The 16,440-nt window shown below is 42.4% G+C and overlaps 1 protein-coding gene across 5 annotated transcripts in view; it reads left to right on the top strand.

Annotated features, from left to right (window-relative positions):
* The window catches only part of MTRFR (mitochondrial translation release factor in rescue), a 142,752-nt gene that overhangs the window by 71,120 nt on the left and 55,192 nt on the right, over positions 1–16,440 (top strand). For all 5 annotated transcript variants that reach the window (XM_086942924.1, XM_086942925.1, XM_086942921.1 and 2 more), the window contains exon 2: positions 14,019–14,311. In XM_086942924.1, coding sequence (XP_086799050.1) covers positions 14,039–14,311 — 273 coding nt within the window. In that variant the 5' untranslated portion in view covers positions 14,019–14,038. The remainder of the gene's footprint in view (positions 1–14,018; positions 14,312–16,440) is intronic.

Genomic DNA, 16,440 nt, shown 5'->3' with positions numbered 1-16,440 from the left:
TTTCGGGAAACACCTTTTCAATCTATCATAGGCTTAGTTTTTCTTTAACTGTACCCAATTTGTATTTATGTATTTAGTTGTGCGTTTTTATATTGCGCGGACATCACCCAGAGGTGTCAGAAGGTTTCATAATCGAGCAAAAGAACGTTACATGAGGAATTTAGCGAAACAAGGTAGTATGTGACAATATGTATAACTACTACGGTTACTCATGTTGAGAGTTACATACCTACAAATTACATATTCAATGCAAATTACATATTTAGAAACGTTAAATCGATCAGGGATACATTAATATATATTACAAATTTACATAGTTGAAGAAGAAAGATCGTTATAGCTCTATAGGGTGTCTTATAACTGTCAGGGTAACATCATTAAATAGGAGGGTGTTTGCCTGGTGGGAAGCTTAACGAGGAGTCATATTTAGAAAAAATTATTTGGAAGAGGTTTTAAGGTCCTTTTTGAAGATCCGGAAAGAGGTGGTGGTGTGAAGGTATGGCTGTAAAGAGTTCCAATTTCTAGTCACACTACTGAGGATGGATGTGGCGTAACAGCTAGATCGGCTGTATTTGAAGCTGGGAAACCCGGTTTGAGTCTGATGGGAGACTGAAGCATCCTGTGATTCCGGGTAGATCACTAAATCTCTCCGTGCCAAAAAGTGAATGTGTCTGTCTTTAATGCAACTGGTGCTCATGTAAAGCGCTGTGTTACCTTTGGTTCGAGATCACGCTATATAAAACTGCAACAAAAAAAACATGCGCCGTAAGTCCCTTTTGAAAGTTGGAGGTTCGAGCAGCAAGATTTTCACCCTTTTTGCCTTTAACTTTAACCCATAACACTCAAAGCCATTGTCTGCTATCACACACCCCTGTCACTGCCTATCCCTCCCTCTTCCATCAACCGCGGCTGCCACTACCCCGTACCCTACCTTCACCCCACTGACTGCCCCAGCACCCTCAGTCTGGGGTGTCAGACCCGCTTTCGTCACGCCCACTGCCGCCATCTTCGCTTCTCCCTGCTAAGCACCCTCTACTTTATTCACTCGTAGGCAAATACCCCCCCCCCTCCCCCCCTCTGGGGGCTCGAGAGCACTCTCTTGCACTTGGGTGCACTGTGCGTTGAGGCCTGGACGCCTCGTAGCGCTTCTGTGCGCCTCTTAGGATCACCTGCACAGGAGCCTACCGAGTCTCACGCATCCCGCGTGAGACGCGTACTCCGGTCACTGCAGGCTGGTGCGAGGCGTACTGCCAAAGGACCAAGGCGCCCCTCCCTCCAAGCAGAGCCCCTAACCCTCGCACCCCGCAGCCCTGTTTTAACCTTGGGTATGGTTTGAGTGGCCTGTTATGGTAATCAGTGCGCATAGGATTCAAAATGCCTTTACCAAGTTAATCAGCACCTCGAAAAGCCCCAGGCGATCTTTGGTAGAGTGAACGGCAACTGTCGCAGCTCTGTGGTGAAACAGGATACCGTGTCAGGTAGGAGAAATCGTTTATTATTGCTCTTACTACCGTGTGGTGCAATAACCCTGAGATACTAAGGAGGATGAGTGACTGAATGCTGCAGGGACTGCTCTTTGGTATAATCATCATCTTAGGGAGTACGCATGCTTGAATGTGAGTTGCCTCTCACTGATCCAAGGTCTAATTACCCTGAGATGTTACCCTGATTGCACTCGTTAGGTCGAGCCTGGGAATACGCAACCGAAGGATGCGGTCCAGGTGGAGAACTATAGCTAGCTGACTCGGGGGAATGAAGGACAAGAAACTGCCACTCGCTTCTCTCCGGCTGGATTCAGCTGCGTGCACGCGCACCCACACTCACGCATGCGCACATCACAGCCACACGCATACACAGCCACACGCATACACAGGCATACACAGGCACACCCCCCCGCCCCCCGCCCCCGCACCTACACACACACTAGCGCACCTACACGCACACACAGAGACCCCCCACACACACACCAGCGCACCTACACACACGCACGCACACATACAAAGACCCCCCTCCCCCCGCCGCCGGGGGGAGGGGGGTCACACACATACACACACACACACACACACACACACACACACCAGCACCGGACCCCACTCACCGGCTACGCATGAATTCTCTTCTCTGGGGCAGCCCCGGGGCTCTCCGTAGCTCACGGGAGCCGCGGGAGGACTCAGCTTCTTTGCTCCATCCCGGCGGGCAGCCAATCATAGCCCAGCAGCAGGCGGGACTTCCTTCTTTCTTCTGGCCCGGCCTACGTCTTCTCTCCCGTTGCCTGGCTTCCTGCCTCAGGGGTCCGCCAATGGCAGCGCTGCCCCGAGCAGGGAGGCGGGCACAGCGTTTCCTCTGAAATCCCGGGCCCGTCGGCGGTGATAATTTATTTGGGGACACAACCTGCATTAGAGTTGTTTGCCAATATACATTTTTTTACTGAACAGCTGCAGGCGTTGTCCACCCCCACAAAGATTTAAAAAAACTAGAAGCTCGTGCTTTGTTGTATGTTTTTTCCACTGCTCCGATCATTAAACGTTTCGGAAACATGACCGAGATATGGTTCCGTGACACGCCCACACAAGTGTGTTTACTCTATATGGGCCCGGAGTCGGAGGGCAATTTCGTTATAATGCACAGCAGATGCTTCCCAAATGAAGGTGAAAACGAGGCTCCGGGGCCGATGGCCGGCCCGGAACAGCTGCAAACATCTGCTGACGTCACTACCTTTCTGGGAACTAAGTCAAGGCACGGAGACCGACGGGGCTTGGAGGAAATGGGACGCGTTCCCTATGGACCGTAACTCTAGGGGCAGGGATAGTCAAGTCTCGTTTGAGGAAAGGCGGTGGCTGGAGAAAATAGCCGACCCTCTCTCGCAAGTCTTCTACCGATGTCACTGACTGCGCACTCACAACATATTCCAGTCAGGTTATAACATCCTGGAGGTTCTAAACATGACGCCGTGATGATGTCATGACAGGAACCTGCGACATTGTACATTAAAAGCAGCAATGGGTTTATAGTCAAGAGGTCATGGTGGCAATTGCGTAATAATTTCATACACTAATGTATATATTATAAAGCACCCTACTGGTTCAAGGGCAAGTTTTTTTTTCTAATCCATTCATCAAAATATGTCAAGAACAATATGTTGCATATACACAGTTAAGAAAAGTGGCTAATTCAAAGGTTAAAACATGACTGCTTTTTGGGAGGTGTCTATTGGTACCTAAGGTCCTGGCATTTTGAAAGTGCTAGTGCAGCGCAAAGTTGCCCACTCTTTACACTCACAAATACGTCACAAATGTGGCACCAGGTACGTGACATGAACATTGTTTCTTATATGAATAAATGATTAACAGAAACGGTTGCATTCACTATTACTATGAAAGACTGCCTTCATTGTAGAGTTAGAGAGTTTACTCTGCGTGTTTTTACCATAACTGACTGAAGTCCTAATGAATTACAACCATCCTCATTTAGTAGATAATACACTTACTATGAAGGTGAAATTCGACTTTCATAAATGTGTGCTATAATATGGAAACATTTAATTACTTGAAAACTAGGTGAAAACCATCCTCTTATATGTAGAATGGGATTTCGTTTAAAACGATGAAGTTCATGTTATGTGTGAACTAATGTTACACTTGTATGCATTTAAATGTAGTTCTTAGCCATACTTACACTTGATTAATTTGAAGGTTTACAGTGTGCCACATGTAATACAAATTCAATACAAGGTACTAGTAGCGTGTATTCATGTGTGTTTAAACGTGTACACACATATTAAATGTGGATCATTAAGTTAATGGCTTATCTTGTCTTGACAATTTAGGCCTGTTTTTCACCATGCTGCAATTCATGAAATACTGTTTTCCATTTGCTGCTAACGTGACATTTCGTGCAGGTTTCTCATCCATTGTTAGTTTAGAATAGATACATTAGTGTATTAGAGAAAGAGGAGAGAGCCTGAGGAGACCTTGACAAAAGTACAAGAGGAACCAGAGCGCTGACTGAAAGGCCTATTCAGCAATGTTTCAACCCGCTATGAGCGTGGGAAGGAGATGTTGTTCCCATGTTCAATGTGTGAGTTTCTCTGGATTTTGCAGTCTGCAACGTGAGAAATGGATAAGAACAATGAACACCTAATGATGAGGTGTACAAGGGGTGTTACACAGAGACTTTGTGTGATATAACTTAGGGCCTCATTACAATGGCGGTCAGACTGCCACCACCAGCCTGTCGGTGGCTGTCTGACCACCTATAGCCCTTCGGGCCCACCGCCGTATTACAATGCTTGGCAGTCGGCCCACAGCAGTCGGAGGCAAGACCACAGTCTCCGATAGGATCTAAAATCCCGACAGGATTAGGGCCGGAGCTGCCTTTGACCAAGACAGCTGTGCTGAGTCGGGCACCACCACCCACATTTGGATATCGCTTTCCGACAGCCTTTAAATGGTGGGAGAAAACACCGCCATGTAAAGGCTGTTGTAAAGGGATATTGGGGGTGCAAAAATAGGGTCCCCGTCCCTTGTGGGCCACTGTTAAGAGGCCCGGATGTGGTGCCCCCATGCACCTCTATGGAGCATTTGCCATGCACCACATGGTGCATGGCACACAGTGCTTTGAGGTGCATAAAGTACTCATTAACATGCCGGCCGGTGCTGCGGCCCTTTTCCTGGGCCGCAGCACAACCCGCTATGTAAATGAGCACTTTGTGACCACTAGCCTGGCAGTTGCATCATAATTGGGCGTTCGGACCGCCGCAGCATCACTGAAAGACACAGCATCACTCGTCGCAACCACAACATCAATCTGTGCAACCATTGAACAACAACTGGTTCAAATATGTTCTCTCAATGTTTCAAGCTTTATTACAAATGTCACAAAAAGATGTTAATATTTCACTTCTGTTCTTGGATTTTCGTCGCAATCAAATACACTGAACATAATCTTCACAAAAGTTATTTACAAAAGTTTAAGCTAATGCCATTATAAATTACAATAACTTTTATTCAAGTATTAATTATTTAACAAAATTAAAAGCAATTGTTATTTGTAAGATCAATACATCTAAGTCACGTAAATACAACACATACTGCATTACAAATGCTGTAAGTGTCACATTTGCAAAAGTTAAAAGTATTGGCAATGTAAATGACATAACTATTAATTTCGCTATTTTCAAAACCAAAACATAAATAAAAAATGTGTCATTTACAATACCAAGAGCTCAAACTTTCCTAATGCGAGACCTATTGCATTGCAAATGCTTGTTTTTTTCTTGCCTCTGCCCCCTGATTGTACTCGTTTTTCTTGCCTTCTTCCCCCTGATTGCACTAGTTTTTCTTGCCTCTGCTCCCCTGATTGTGCCATTTTTCATGCCTCTGCTCCCCTAATTGTGCCATTTTTCTTGCCTCTGCCCCCCTGATTGTGCTATTGCAAATGTAAATGACAATGCCATTTATTTTTTTTGTAGGTAGCTCTATGTGTGGGTGGCTCTGTCTGTGTGAGGGTGGCTCTGTGTAGGGTGTAGCTATTGGCATTGTAAATGACAATGCCATTTATTTAACGATTAAGCTATTGGCAATGTAAATGACAATGCCATTTATTGATGATTTAAAAAAAAAAGAAATGTCATGAGCAATGCCAATAGCTCTACCTTTAATGATGCCGAGACCATTGCATTGTAAATGCTTGTTGTTTCCTTGCTACTTAGACGTGAACCACTGACACCGTTCTGTATGCCAGATGCTGCTCAAGGAGTGAAACTTAATACCCGAAACCCGGTAGCGTACAATGGGCCGATTTCAGGGCTCTGTCTTCCATTGTGTGGGTCTTCTCTCTGGGGAATACTTATAAATAGAAAGTTGCTGCTTTTGTTGCTAAAACAGTCCTCTTCTATGGTCCATTTGGGTCTTTTGTAATCTCTATCTTACATTAGTTTTAGCTTCTCTCTGTTTCCTGAACAAGTGCATATTAGTGTGCAGTGTTACAATTTATAATAGGGTTGCCACCTTTCTTAGAAAAGACTCTGGAAAGACCAGGAGCAGGTCCTGGGATATAATGTTGAATAATGTGTAAAATCTTCTGTGTTCTGTCTTTTTTAGCAAGGCTATTTGTGCCCCTGTACGCATATATAATAATTTCTGAAATTTAGGCATAGCTTTAATCCGAGTTTGAAGGAATTTCTTATTGTACTTGTTGTTTTACATTTATAGTGAAACGAAGTAAAAATGGCTTTTGATTTTCCCAGTGTTTTTCCTAGCATGGGCTTGGTGGTAAAATACTGGCCGGGTGGCAACCCTTGTTCATGGACCGTACCGTTGCTACAATTTTGACAGAGATTGCATTGAATAATATATTCTTTATTTAAACAATAATAACAACAGCATTTAAGTATTTATGTAGCAGTGCATCAGGCGAGGCTAAAAAGCAGAGAATTTGAAATCAAAGGAGAGAGCAAGGGATATTGTCACTTGAAAGTGAACAGAGATACCTCCTATTCCCCTGATAGGATTACTTATGCAAACAAAAAGAGGAGTATCCCCTACGTCGTGTTTTTTGAAGAAAACAGCCGGAGGGTGAGTTGTTTGGCAAAAAAAGGAAGGAGTCAACCTTTTTGTTTAGAAACCCCTCACTCACCACCTAGTGGTGACTTGCTTCATCATCGGGGTCCACCCCGGCGACCTAGCGTCACCAGGATGTGCTTCGACACCTGATTACAGTGGAGCAGGTTGTGACTGTATGTGCAAAAAAGTGTAAAAATTGTCCTGGTTTAACTTAAAATCAAATTTTTATTTTAAAGTAATCATAACAATGTTAAAAATTATTGGCGAGATACAGGTAGGTGAGTTACGGCCCAGGTATCTCTATATGTGTCTGTGTGGTTTGGTCGACATGTTTCTACCATTAGGGCAGTAGCCCGGTATTCTTCAGGACCAAAAACAGGTGGACGGGAGGTGTGTGCCCCCTAAAAGGCACACCCTATCCTGATCCCCTGTATACCAACTGGAAAAATGACCAGTGGTAGATGAGCTCATTCAAAATAATGAGAGCTGCCTGGTTACAAAAAGGAAAAAGAGACTTGATAATAGCCTCTAAATTGCTTCAACGGGCAGGGGGTAGGTAGTTCTTCTAACCGACATAACTTATTAGTTTGCGGGCGAAGTTACAGGCCATTCACCTACTGCTATCCTCCTCTGCACTAGCCGTGCAGAGGAGGATAGCAGTAGGTGAATGGCCTGTAACTTCGCCCGCAAACTAATAAGTTATGTCGGTTAGAAGAACTACCTACCCCCTGCCCGTTGAAGCAATTTAGAGGCTATTATCAAGTCTCTTTTTCCTTTTTGTAACCAGGCAGCTCTCATTATTTTGAATGAGCTCATCTACCACTGGTCATTTTTCCAGTTGGTATACAGGGGATCAGGATAGGGTGTGCCTTTTAGGGGGCACACACCTCCCGTCCACCTGTTTTTGGTCCTGAAGAATACCGGGCTACTGCCCTAATGGTAGAAACATGTCGACCAAACCACACAGACACATATAGAGATACCTGGGCCGTAACTCACCTACCTGTATCTCGCCAATAATTTTTAACATTGTTCTGATTACTTTAAAATAAAAATTTGATTTTAAGTTAAACCAGGACAATTTTTACACTTTTTTGCACATACAGTCACAACCTGCTCCACTGTAATCAGGTGTCGAAGCACATCCTGGTGACGCTAGGTCGCCGGGGTGGACCCCGATGATGAAGCAAGTCACCACTAGGTGGTGAGTGAGGGGTTTCTAAACAAAAAGGTTGACTCCTTCCTTTTTTTGCCAAACAACTCACCCTCCGGCTGTTTTCTTCAAAAAACACGACGTAGGGGATACTCCTCTTTTTGTTTGCATAAATAAAAAGCAGAGAACCCTGTTCTTCCTCTGTATAGTTCATTAGATACTGCATGTCATGATTGTGTACGACCTAGTGTAAATCTATTAGACACATTGCACTTGTAGTTTCCTTTTCAGGTCTAGCCTAGAGCCAGCGCGCATGCATTGCTGTGCGAGACTTGTTGTAGTAGAGTAGGGAGTAGAAGCCCCGCCCACTCTCCGCCCATATTTGCCATTAGTTTGGGTCATTGTCTGTCCCAAATTCTGGCTTCTGATTCCTAAATAGGCTTGTTAGTCCCTCCTTAGTACCGCCTCCTCTTAATTAGGTACCTCCCATGGCGACTGACGCTTTTACTTCGGTTGTTACACAGTACCTGTTATTTTGTCTTTAACCACTATTTTCTTTATCGGGTTTTTCTTACTTCAGGCAAAACAGCTGTCCATGCCTTCTTTAAAACACCACCTCCCTCCCGTTGTCCGTGCTTTCTTTACCCGCCGCCCTCCCTCCCGTTGTCTGTGCCTTCTCCCCCCGCCCACCCTCCCCTTTGTCCGTGATGCCTACAATTTGCAATGCAAGTCTCGCATTTACGCGAGTTTGAACTATTAGCATTGTAAGTGACAATGCCTTTTATTTATGTTTTGGTTTTTAAAACATAAATTAAACGCATTATCATTTACAATAACTTGAACTTGCGTAAATGCGAGACGCATTGCAAATGCTTGTAGTAAAATGTAATAGAGTTAAACTCCTACTCATGACTTGCATGTGGTCTACAGTTACACGTTCAAATTCAGGTAAGGCCATCTCGGCCGGTCATCCTTCCGAGGTCATTGTCATAGTAACTCCTGCTCTGGAACGCTTATATACGACAAACTGCTCCATTAAGAAGATTTAAGTTGACAAGTTATCAGTGACCTTAAATTGCTATAAAAGGGAATGTTTTATTTTAAGCGGCGTTAGGCTTCAAGGGTTTACTAATTTGCTTTTCACCCCAACCCCTTCTCGATCTGTTGACTGGGTGTGAGTGTTTGATTGGTTCAGATGCTCCGTCCATCACCATCCCCCTTTTGTACCGCTTTGTTCGCCATAAGTTGGCAGGGTATGCTCAGATGTGAGTCCCTTGCTCACTTTGCCACTGGATTCAAGCAAGCCTGGCTAAAGATGGCTGCAATGCCAGAAACCGGTCCTAGGAAGCTTGTTTCCGGTCCAGGAAAGGTATGGCTTGGCAGTTCTGGCTGGACTGTTCCCATGAGGCACAGGGTCAGACTGATTTGCATATGGCCATGTCAGAACTGGGGTGGCAGAGTTGGCTAAAGAACGGTGATGGAATAAACCCAGATCTGTTGACTGGGTGTGAGTGTTTGATTGGTTCAGATGCTCCGTCAATCACCACCCCCCTTTTGTACCGTATAAGTAGGCCTTAAGCAAGACCCCCCTTCAGTGCACCGGACTACCACAGACATCTCAGTGAGAGGAGTTGCTTGAACTGTTCCGTTCCCAGAGCCCTACTCACAAAATCCCAAGACTACTCGTATTTCCACTTGCAGAAGAGATAATGCATTTGCCACCCCCGAGAAGAGATTCTGAGCCACTAGGGTTTTCAACCTGGAGTGAGTAGTTTCTCAATCTTCCATGTACTCTAGAATCCACCACCTTTCAGGATTCTACTCTGCCCTTCTGAGCAATATTATCACTTCTGATGCCACCTGTGGCAAAGAAAAGGGAGCCTCTCTCAGCTGGTGCCGTTCTGCAAGTACTACATTTTAATTGCCATATAACTAAATAATGTGAGTTATTGAAACTGGTGCCTCACAGATTATCAGTGAGTTTAATATCCCCCTTTTATTTAGAACTGACCGCATCTGTTCACCGTGCATAGATCAGCCTTTCAAAGTCCAGGTACTTTGATGCCATGTATTTAATTTTGAGCATTTGTTTTCTCAATCTGGACACGTTAATTAAAGTTAAGTTGCATTTTATCACCCAACCACAGTAAATTTCCATTTGAACCTTCGCCTGACTAAAAATTTTATAAACCTTTAAAGTCCAACTTTAATAACCGTCCACCACACATCACACCAGGCATCGTTTTCATGCAGTCCTAGTTACTGCATAGCTTTGAGTAACTGGCTCAGGTTTGTAGTTCAGCTATTAATGGTTTTATTAAAATATATTTTTTATTGCGTTTTTGAACCAAAATCGAACATAGTCCGCTTGTTTTATGTTTACAACATAGTCTTGACCATGAGGCACAGGGTCAAGACTGATTTGCATATGGCCATGTCTGAACTGGGGTGACTTGGTGAGCAAAATAACAGTGGATTAAACCCAGATCTGTGACTGGGGGTGAATGTTTTGCCATTGTTCAACATTCCGTCCATCATCTTGTGTGTTTTGCTACAACATATCTTAAGTCATACGTGTTTCTTTTTATACAGAACAATATCCATATTTGTTTCTTATACATATACATAAAAACCTTGAGTCCATGTCATTTCCATCTTAGCAAATTGCAACATGGCCAAACAGAGATACAGTAGTCTGAGGCATCCATTACGAACTGGCATCGGAGGTTGACTCTACCTGTGGGGTTTCACATATATTTCCTCTGAACGCATTCCATTTACCCCATATCCTAGACCATTTTCTTAGGTCATACTCTATGTGCATACACCGCTCTTTCCGCCACCATTGCGCCATCCATGTCATTTCTCCATTGTAGGTACGTGGTGAGCAACCCCGAACCCCAGTTTCGGGCTATGTTTCGTTTTGCGATCAGCATCGCCAGTGATCTATTAATGGTTGACCTGACCTAATTCAAGCCACAGTCCCAGAAGGTCCACTAGTTGACGCATTAAGTAAAAAAAATTAGATCAATTAAACTTTTTGAAAAATTAAATTTTAAGCAATTACATAGATCGGAATCTGGCATGCCAGTTGATTGGTGGTGCACTATTTTTGTAAATTTGCCTTGGTGGGAACTGACTTAGCACCAATATGTCTCACTCTATTTTTTTTTTATTACCATGACACCGGATTACCCCATGCTATCATTTTATTTGAAGCTATTTTGACTTTTCTCACACATCTCTTCAATCTCCTCAATCTGAACAAGCCTGGTTACGGGACCATGATCCCAAGTAACTTTGCTGAAAGCCCACCACTTTTCTGTTTTCAGTGACACCCCGATCTCCTAAAACTTTCACATGTTGAGCAAAGGTGCATGCCCTGTCCTAATACTGATTTTATACTTCTGGCTTTTTTGAGTTTTATAACACCTCCATCTCTTGTCAAACCACCCCAATTCCAGTTTTGCCCAAAATCATAGAAAATTGAGCGCTACTAGAATCTGGTAAGAGGAGTTGCCTCGTCATTTCAGCCTAGCTTCAGAACTTTGCACAGTTCCCACTGCAGGTACTTTTGTACCTGAGTGGTGGTGAGTTTTTGAGCCTGTTGTGTCTGTATTTGATATACGCACTGCAGGGTGGAGTCTTCTAGACAAGTTTTCATATGGTCTTACTTTTTTGTTGCACTCAATAATTGGTCACATACTGCCTCCTTATCAACCTACACAGCTACCTGAAAGCTATACACTAGGCAATGTGGCTATACTACCTGAAAGCCATTAAGACAAATATTGCTAAATGGCAAAAATACAAAGCGAGATGATTCCTTTTGGCCAGTCATAATGGAAGAGGTACCAGTATATTTACCCTCCTGTAGGTGTTCAGATTAATGCTGTCGTAACTACATTTATCTAGTTCCTTTTTAGGTCAAGCCTGGTCAGCACATGCGCTGCTCTGTGAGGCATGCTGTATTAAAGTAGGGAGTTGAAGCTCCGCCCACATTTTTCATTGGCTTGTTATTGTCCACTGTAAACTGTGGCTGTTCATTGGTCAAAAGGCTTAGTAGTCCCTTCTTAGTACCGCCTTGTCTCATTTTGTGACCTCCCATGGCGACACCCCCTGTTACATGTGTTGTCCCTCTGTAGGTTTTAATTACTGCCTCCGAACACTATTTTCTCAAATAGCTGTGGCCTGCCTGCTGTTGCAGGAAGGACACGCTCTCACCTTACCCTTTTTTTTATTTTAAAGCATGCATTTGCAATGCAATAGGTTGCGAATTTGCAAGAGTTTAAGGAATTGGCATTGTAAATGACAATGCAGTTTAATATATCTGTTTAAAAAAACAACACATAAATAAAATGCATTGCCATTTAAAATGCCAATAGCTCAAACTCTCATAAATGCGAGACGTATTGCATTGCAAATGCATGTTCTTTTTGTAATCAAATATTAAAATAAATAAAAGTATTGTACGTTTTGGAGTTATATTTTGGAGTCTAGTTTATTAAGTGGATTAAAATGTTATTTAGTTAATTATGTTCAATTAGAAGCAACAGTTATATTAATGGTGTCATTTTGCAAGAGTAGGCTGATTACCTTTGTAACAACGATGGCAACCTTAATTCGCGGACAAGGGCACTGCTTTAGGAGGTACAGTGTGTTAAAATGTTTTGAAGATGACAGTTATTTAAACACTCATAAAAGGAATTGTCAACTTTAAAATAGATGTATGAACATTTTGTGATATAATATAACCTGTGGAGTGTGGTAGATTCAACCTGAATTCTCAGAATGAAAAGGAATTTTGTTGGTGGTCAATGTCAATTGCGGTGAAGGGTTCCCCGCGCCTTACTGAACTGCCAGAGCTGGTCTGGAATAAAGCCTGTTTCTTTGATAAGGAAAGCACGCCTTCCGGTCAATAATGTAGGAGTTGAGGTGCATGTTATAGATGTGTGTGTGTGTGTGTGTGTGTTTGTAAAGACACATAAACATTCACAGAGTGTAATATCCTAAGGATAAACAAATGTATTCCAAAGCCACTGCTCCATCCAACTTTAATTTTGTAGGTAACAGGCCTGGTGAGTTTACAGTGTGGCAAGTTCGCTGTACTATCAGTTTGCTCTGCCAAGTTGGCACATGTTTCATAGTGCATAGTAAGCGCTTTACAAGCTATAGTTTATATAACAAATAGCAGTTGCTTGTGAATTTTCATAGTAATGCCAAAAAGATGGAAGTATACAATATTAACCCCAGAGAGCACTGAAAAACAATAACGCAAGTAGGAGACAGATAATAAACAGTAGATTTTTCACATACTGCGACCATTGATCCTTCATCCACACAAATTCAAATACATTGGGACAGGTGCTGAATTGATTTCTGCTCACATATGAAAACTGCAGTAACTTCCAGAAGTTATCGAGCTGTGGGGATATCAGTAGGGGTTTGCTTCTTGCTCACAACAAAATGCCATCTGCCTAAAGAAACTGCCATCTCTTCAGTTAATTGATTTAGAGTTTGGCTGCGGATTAATCAGTAACAAATGTTACAGATATCTCCCGCCCACCGTCTAACAAGGGCCATTGGATATAATGCACAAAATGTCCACCTCGTGGGCATTGATACTGTAATTGCAAAGAGCTTCATTGCCAAGTTTTGGAAATCGTGTATGGCTCATCCATTATCGATGTGGTGAAATGCCATTGGTAACTATGCACAGAAGATGGAGAAACCCATCGATAAAGCCAGGGTCTGTCCACACAAATACATAAGATTTTGGGACGTTGGGGGGACGATTATGACATCATAAATTTATAATGGATGTATGATGTTACAACGCATACTTTTACAACGCCTACCTTTACAACGCGGTTTTTACCACGCATACCATTACAACGCATAATGCTTTTAGGCGCTGGATAGTGAATAGTTTAATTTACTATTCCAACTCCAGTCCCCGTGGATAGTAGGGAAGGTTATTGGATAGTAAATTAACCTATTCCCTATCCTAGAGCGCCCCCCAGAGCAATGCGTTGTAATAGTGTGCGTGGTAAAAGTTGCGTTGTAATGGTAGGTCGTTGTAAAAGTTTCGTTGTAAAGGTTGTATACCATTTATAATACACTGCCTCTCTGATTGCATTATCAGAAAAATGTTTTTACTTGTGCTGTATTATTGAATGGTATTTAAAAGGAGTAACATGTATATAATTAAAACTAAGTTTCACCAATAGTCTCTATGGTAAGATGGACAACACTTTTTCTGGATGTTCTTTTTAGTTTAAATTCATTTTTGTATTTTCCAGGAACATTTCTTCGCATCTTCATGAATATATCCTGTTTGTTGAATTGGACCAGATTAAGGACCCAGTTATTGAAGCCATGGATACCTACATATCACCAAAACCTTTTGTCCCCTATGTTGAGCGTAACGTTGATCCAAGTGGCAGAAAAAAAAGATACTTGTGATCTGGTTCTGATAGATGAAAACGACTTGAATGAACAGTTTGTAAGAGGACATGGTCCAGGAGGCCAGGCAACCAATAAAACCAGCAACTGTGTGGTTTTGAAACATCAGCCATCTGGAATTGTAGTAAAGGTAAGGTCAAAGTAGGGGAAGCAATCAAAAGTGAAAGATGTTTTGTTGAAATGATTTTACCAAAAATTGTATACTCAAAAAGCATCTGATTAAATGTCAGTATTGGCATAAGAACTTTTATTAATTTACACTGCCGTAAATACACCACAATCATTTGAATCAGAGCAAAACATTACACTACCCAATTAGCAATTTAGTAAAACTAAGCAAATAAACACACCTGGTCAATGAAAATCCGAAAACGCTGTATGGAAAGGGCACCCAGACTCTGAAAGTATGCTGTACAAACAGGAGAAGTGCACTATACAAAAGCTCATGACATAAACTGTAATGTAAAGACTTTACCTGATTGGCCAGTCATAGATAATAGTAGGGCAAGTTACTCTGAAGTATCATGAAAATTTAAAAACAAATATTGCCAAATTATACAAGAGCAAACGGTTGTTTCGTTTGGCAGTGTAATCATTGTTTGAAGTTGTTTTTAAAGAAGTTTTTTTTCAATTCAGAAAAGCTTTATTCTATTTTTTTTAAACTAAATCATAAAAGCATACATCATAAAGTGCCATAAAGATTAGATGGATTGTACAATTTTAAAATTCACAAAGATAGAAACTAATTTCGCTGTGCTGGTCTGATTATCAAATCAAGTAAATTAAAAACATATTGTTTCAATAAAAGAAGTTCTAAAATAGGGTTAGTTATCATGGTTAATTCATTGAAGTACGAAACCTAATGACAAGTTTTAAAAAGCTAGATACTGCATAGATTACAGGATCACTTTCTAATTGTTGCAATCTAATAAATGCTAATTTACAAGTACGAATACCTCACTCCTTTAAAATAGGTTTCAGGAAAGCCCTCCTAGGTATCTGATAAAATTTACAAAAAAAGACGCAGTGGATATTTGATTGAAAGGAGGTGTCGTCACATGGGCATGTTAAGTTTTCCGTTGACCAGATATTACAGTCTGGGAGAGTGATCAAACGAAAAAAGGTGCCAAACCTGAATCGGGTCAGTAACATTCGGGCATAACCGCTTGAGTTAGACATAAGGTACCGTTGGAGCCCTTCGCAAGTAGTAATTTGCTGGTATCTGTGGTCTTGGCTTTTTCCAGGTCCCACCTCTTGTTACTTAGGTGGTCCGAGACCATCTTTTTTAATGATTTTCTGGACACCAATTCCATGCTTAGTGGGCTTGTGAAAAATTCCAAGTGCCCGATCTCGATCATCATATTCTTCACATAGGTTAACCATTTAATGTTTCCTACCCCGTCAAGTTTAAGGCGATCGGTGATTAAGTCTCTATTTACAGAAGTCTCAGGGGTAACCCAAACTTTGTGCCACAATAGTATGGGCGCGGTTTTTATAATATCAGAAATATTTGGTAGACCCAGTTCAATGTGTGCAATGTGGGTAGGTGTTGATTTGGGTGCGGCCAATAAGTAACGAATATACTGATTTTCACAATATTGGATCGATTGTGCGTTTTCTGTCCCCCAAAGGCCTGAACCATATACAGCTGTAGAAACGCATTTTGCATTATAGATGTAAATCAGTTCTCTCACTGGTTTGCCCCCTAGTTTTGCCACAAAGTTATTCAGAGTGCCTATGGTCCTGGAAAAGGCTAACTGTCTAGCAGTCACTGCTGGGTGCCAACTACCCTTCCTATCAAAGTTTATGCCTAGGTAAGAGAATCTTTCTGTAGACTCGATTCTCCTACCATCAAGGAAGATCAGGCAAGGTGTACTCTCTGACCCAGGACCACATGACATGGTGTATGTTTTTGAGATGTTAACTTTTAGTCCTCTGTCTCTCATATAGTTAGTAAATTTCAGGACAGCCCTCTGTAGGCCGACTCTGGTGCGAGACATGATGGCGGCGGCGTCAGCGTATAAGAGTATTGGCACTGGTGTTCCCATTATGGTTGGATGATCGTGCTGTGACTCCCTATGGTGTTGACCGATGGAATTAATATATAGGGTGAACAGAAGGGGTGCTAATATGCACCCCTGTCTCACACCCCTCATAATGGGGAACTTTTCTGAGCACTCACCCTGTCTACCATAGCGTACCCTGGCGCCTGCTCCCCTGTAGAGTTCTTTAATGACCAGGAGAATTTGACTATCAATA

The sequence above is a fragment of the Lissotriton vulgaris genome, chromosome 11 (assembly GCF_964263255.1).
Source record: "Lissotriton vulgaris chromosome 11, aLisVul1.2, whole genome shotgun sequence".
NCBI classification, from domain to species: Eukaryota; Metazoa; Chordata; class Amphibia; order Caudata; family Salamandridae; genus Lissotriton; species Lissotriton vulgaris.
The sequence above is the reverse complement of the archived record's forward strand: the minus strand, read 5'-3'. Positions and strand labels throughout refer to the sequence as shown.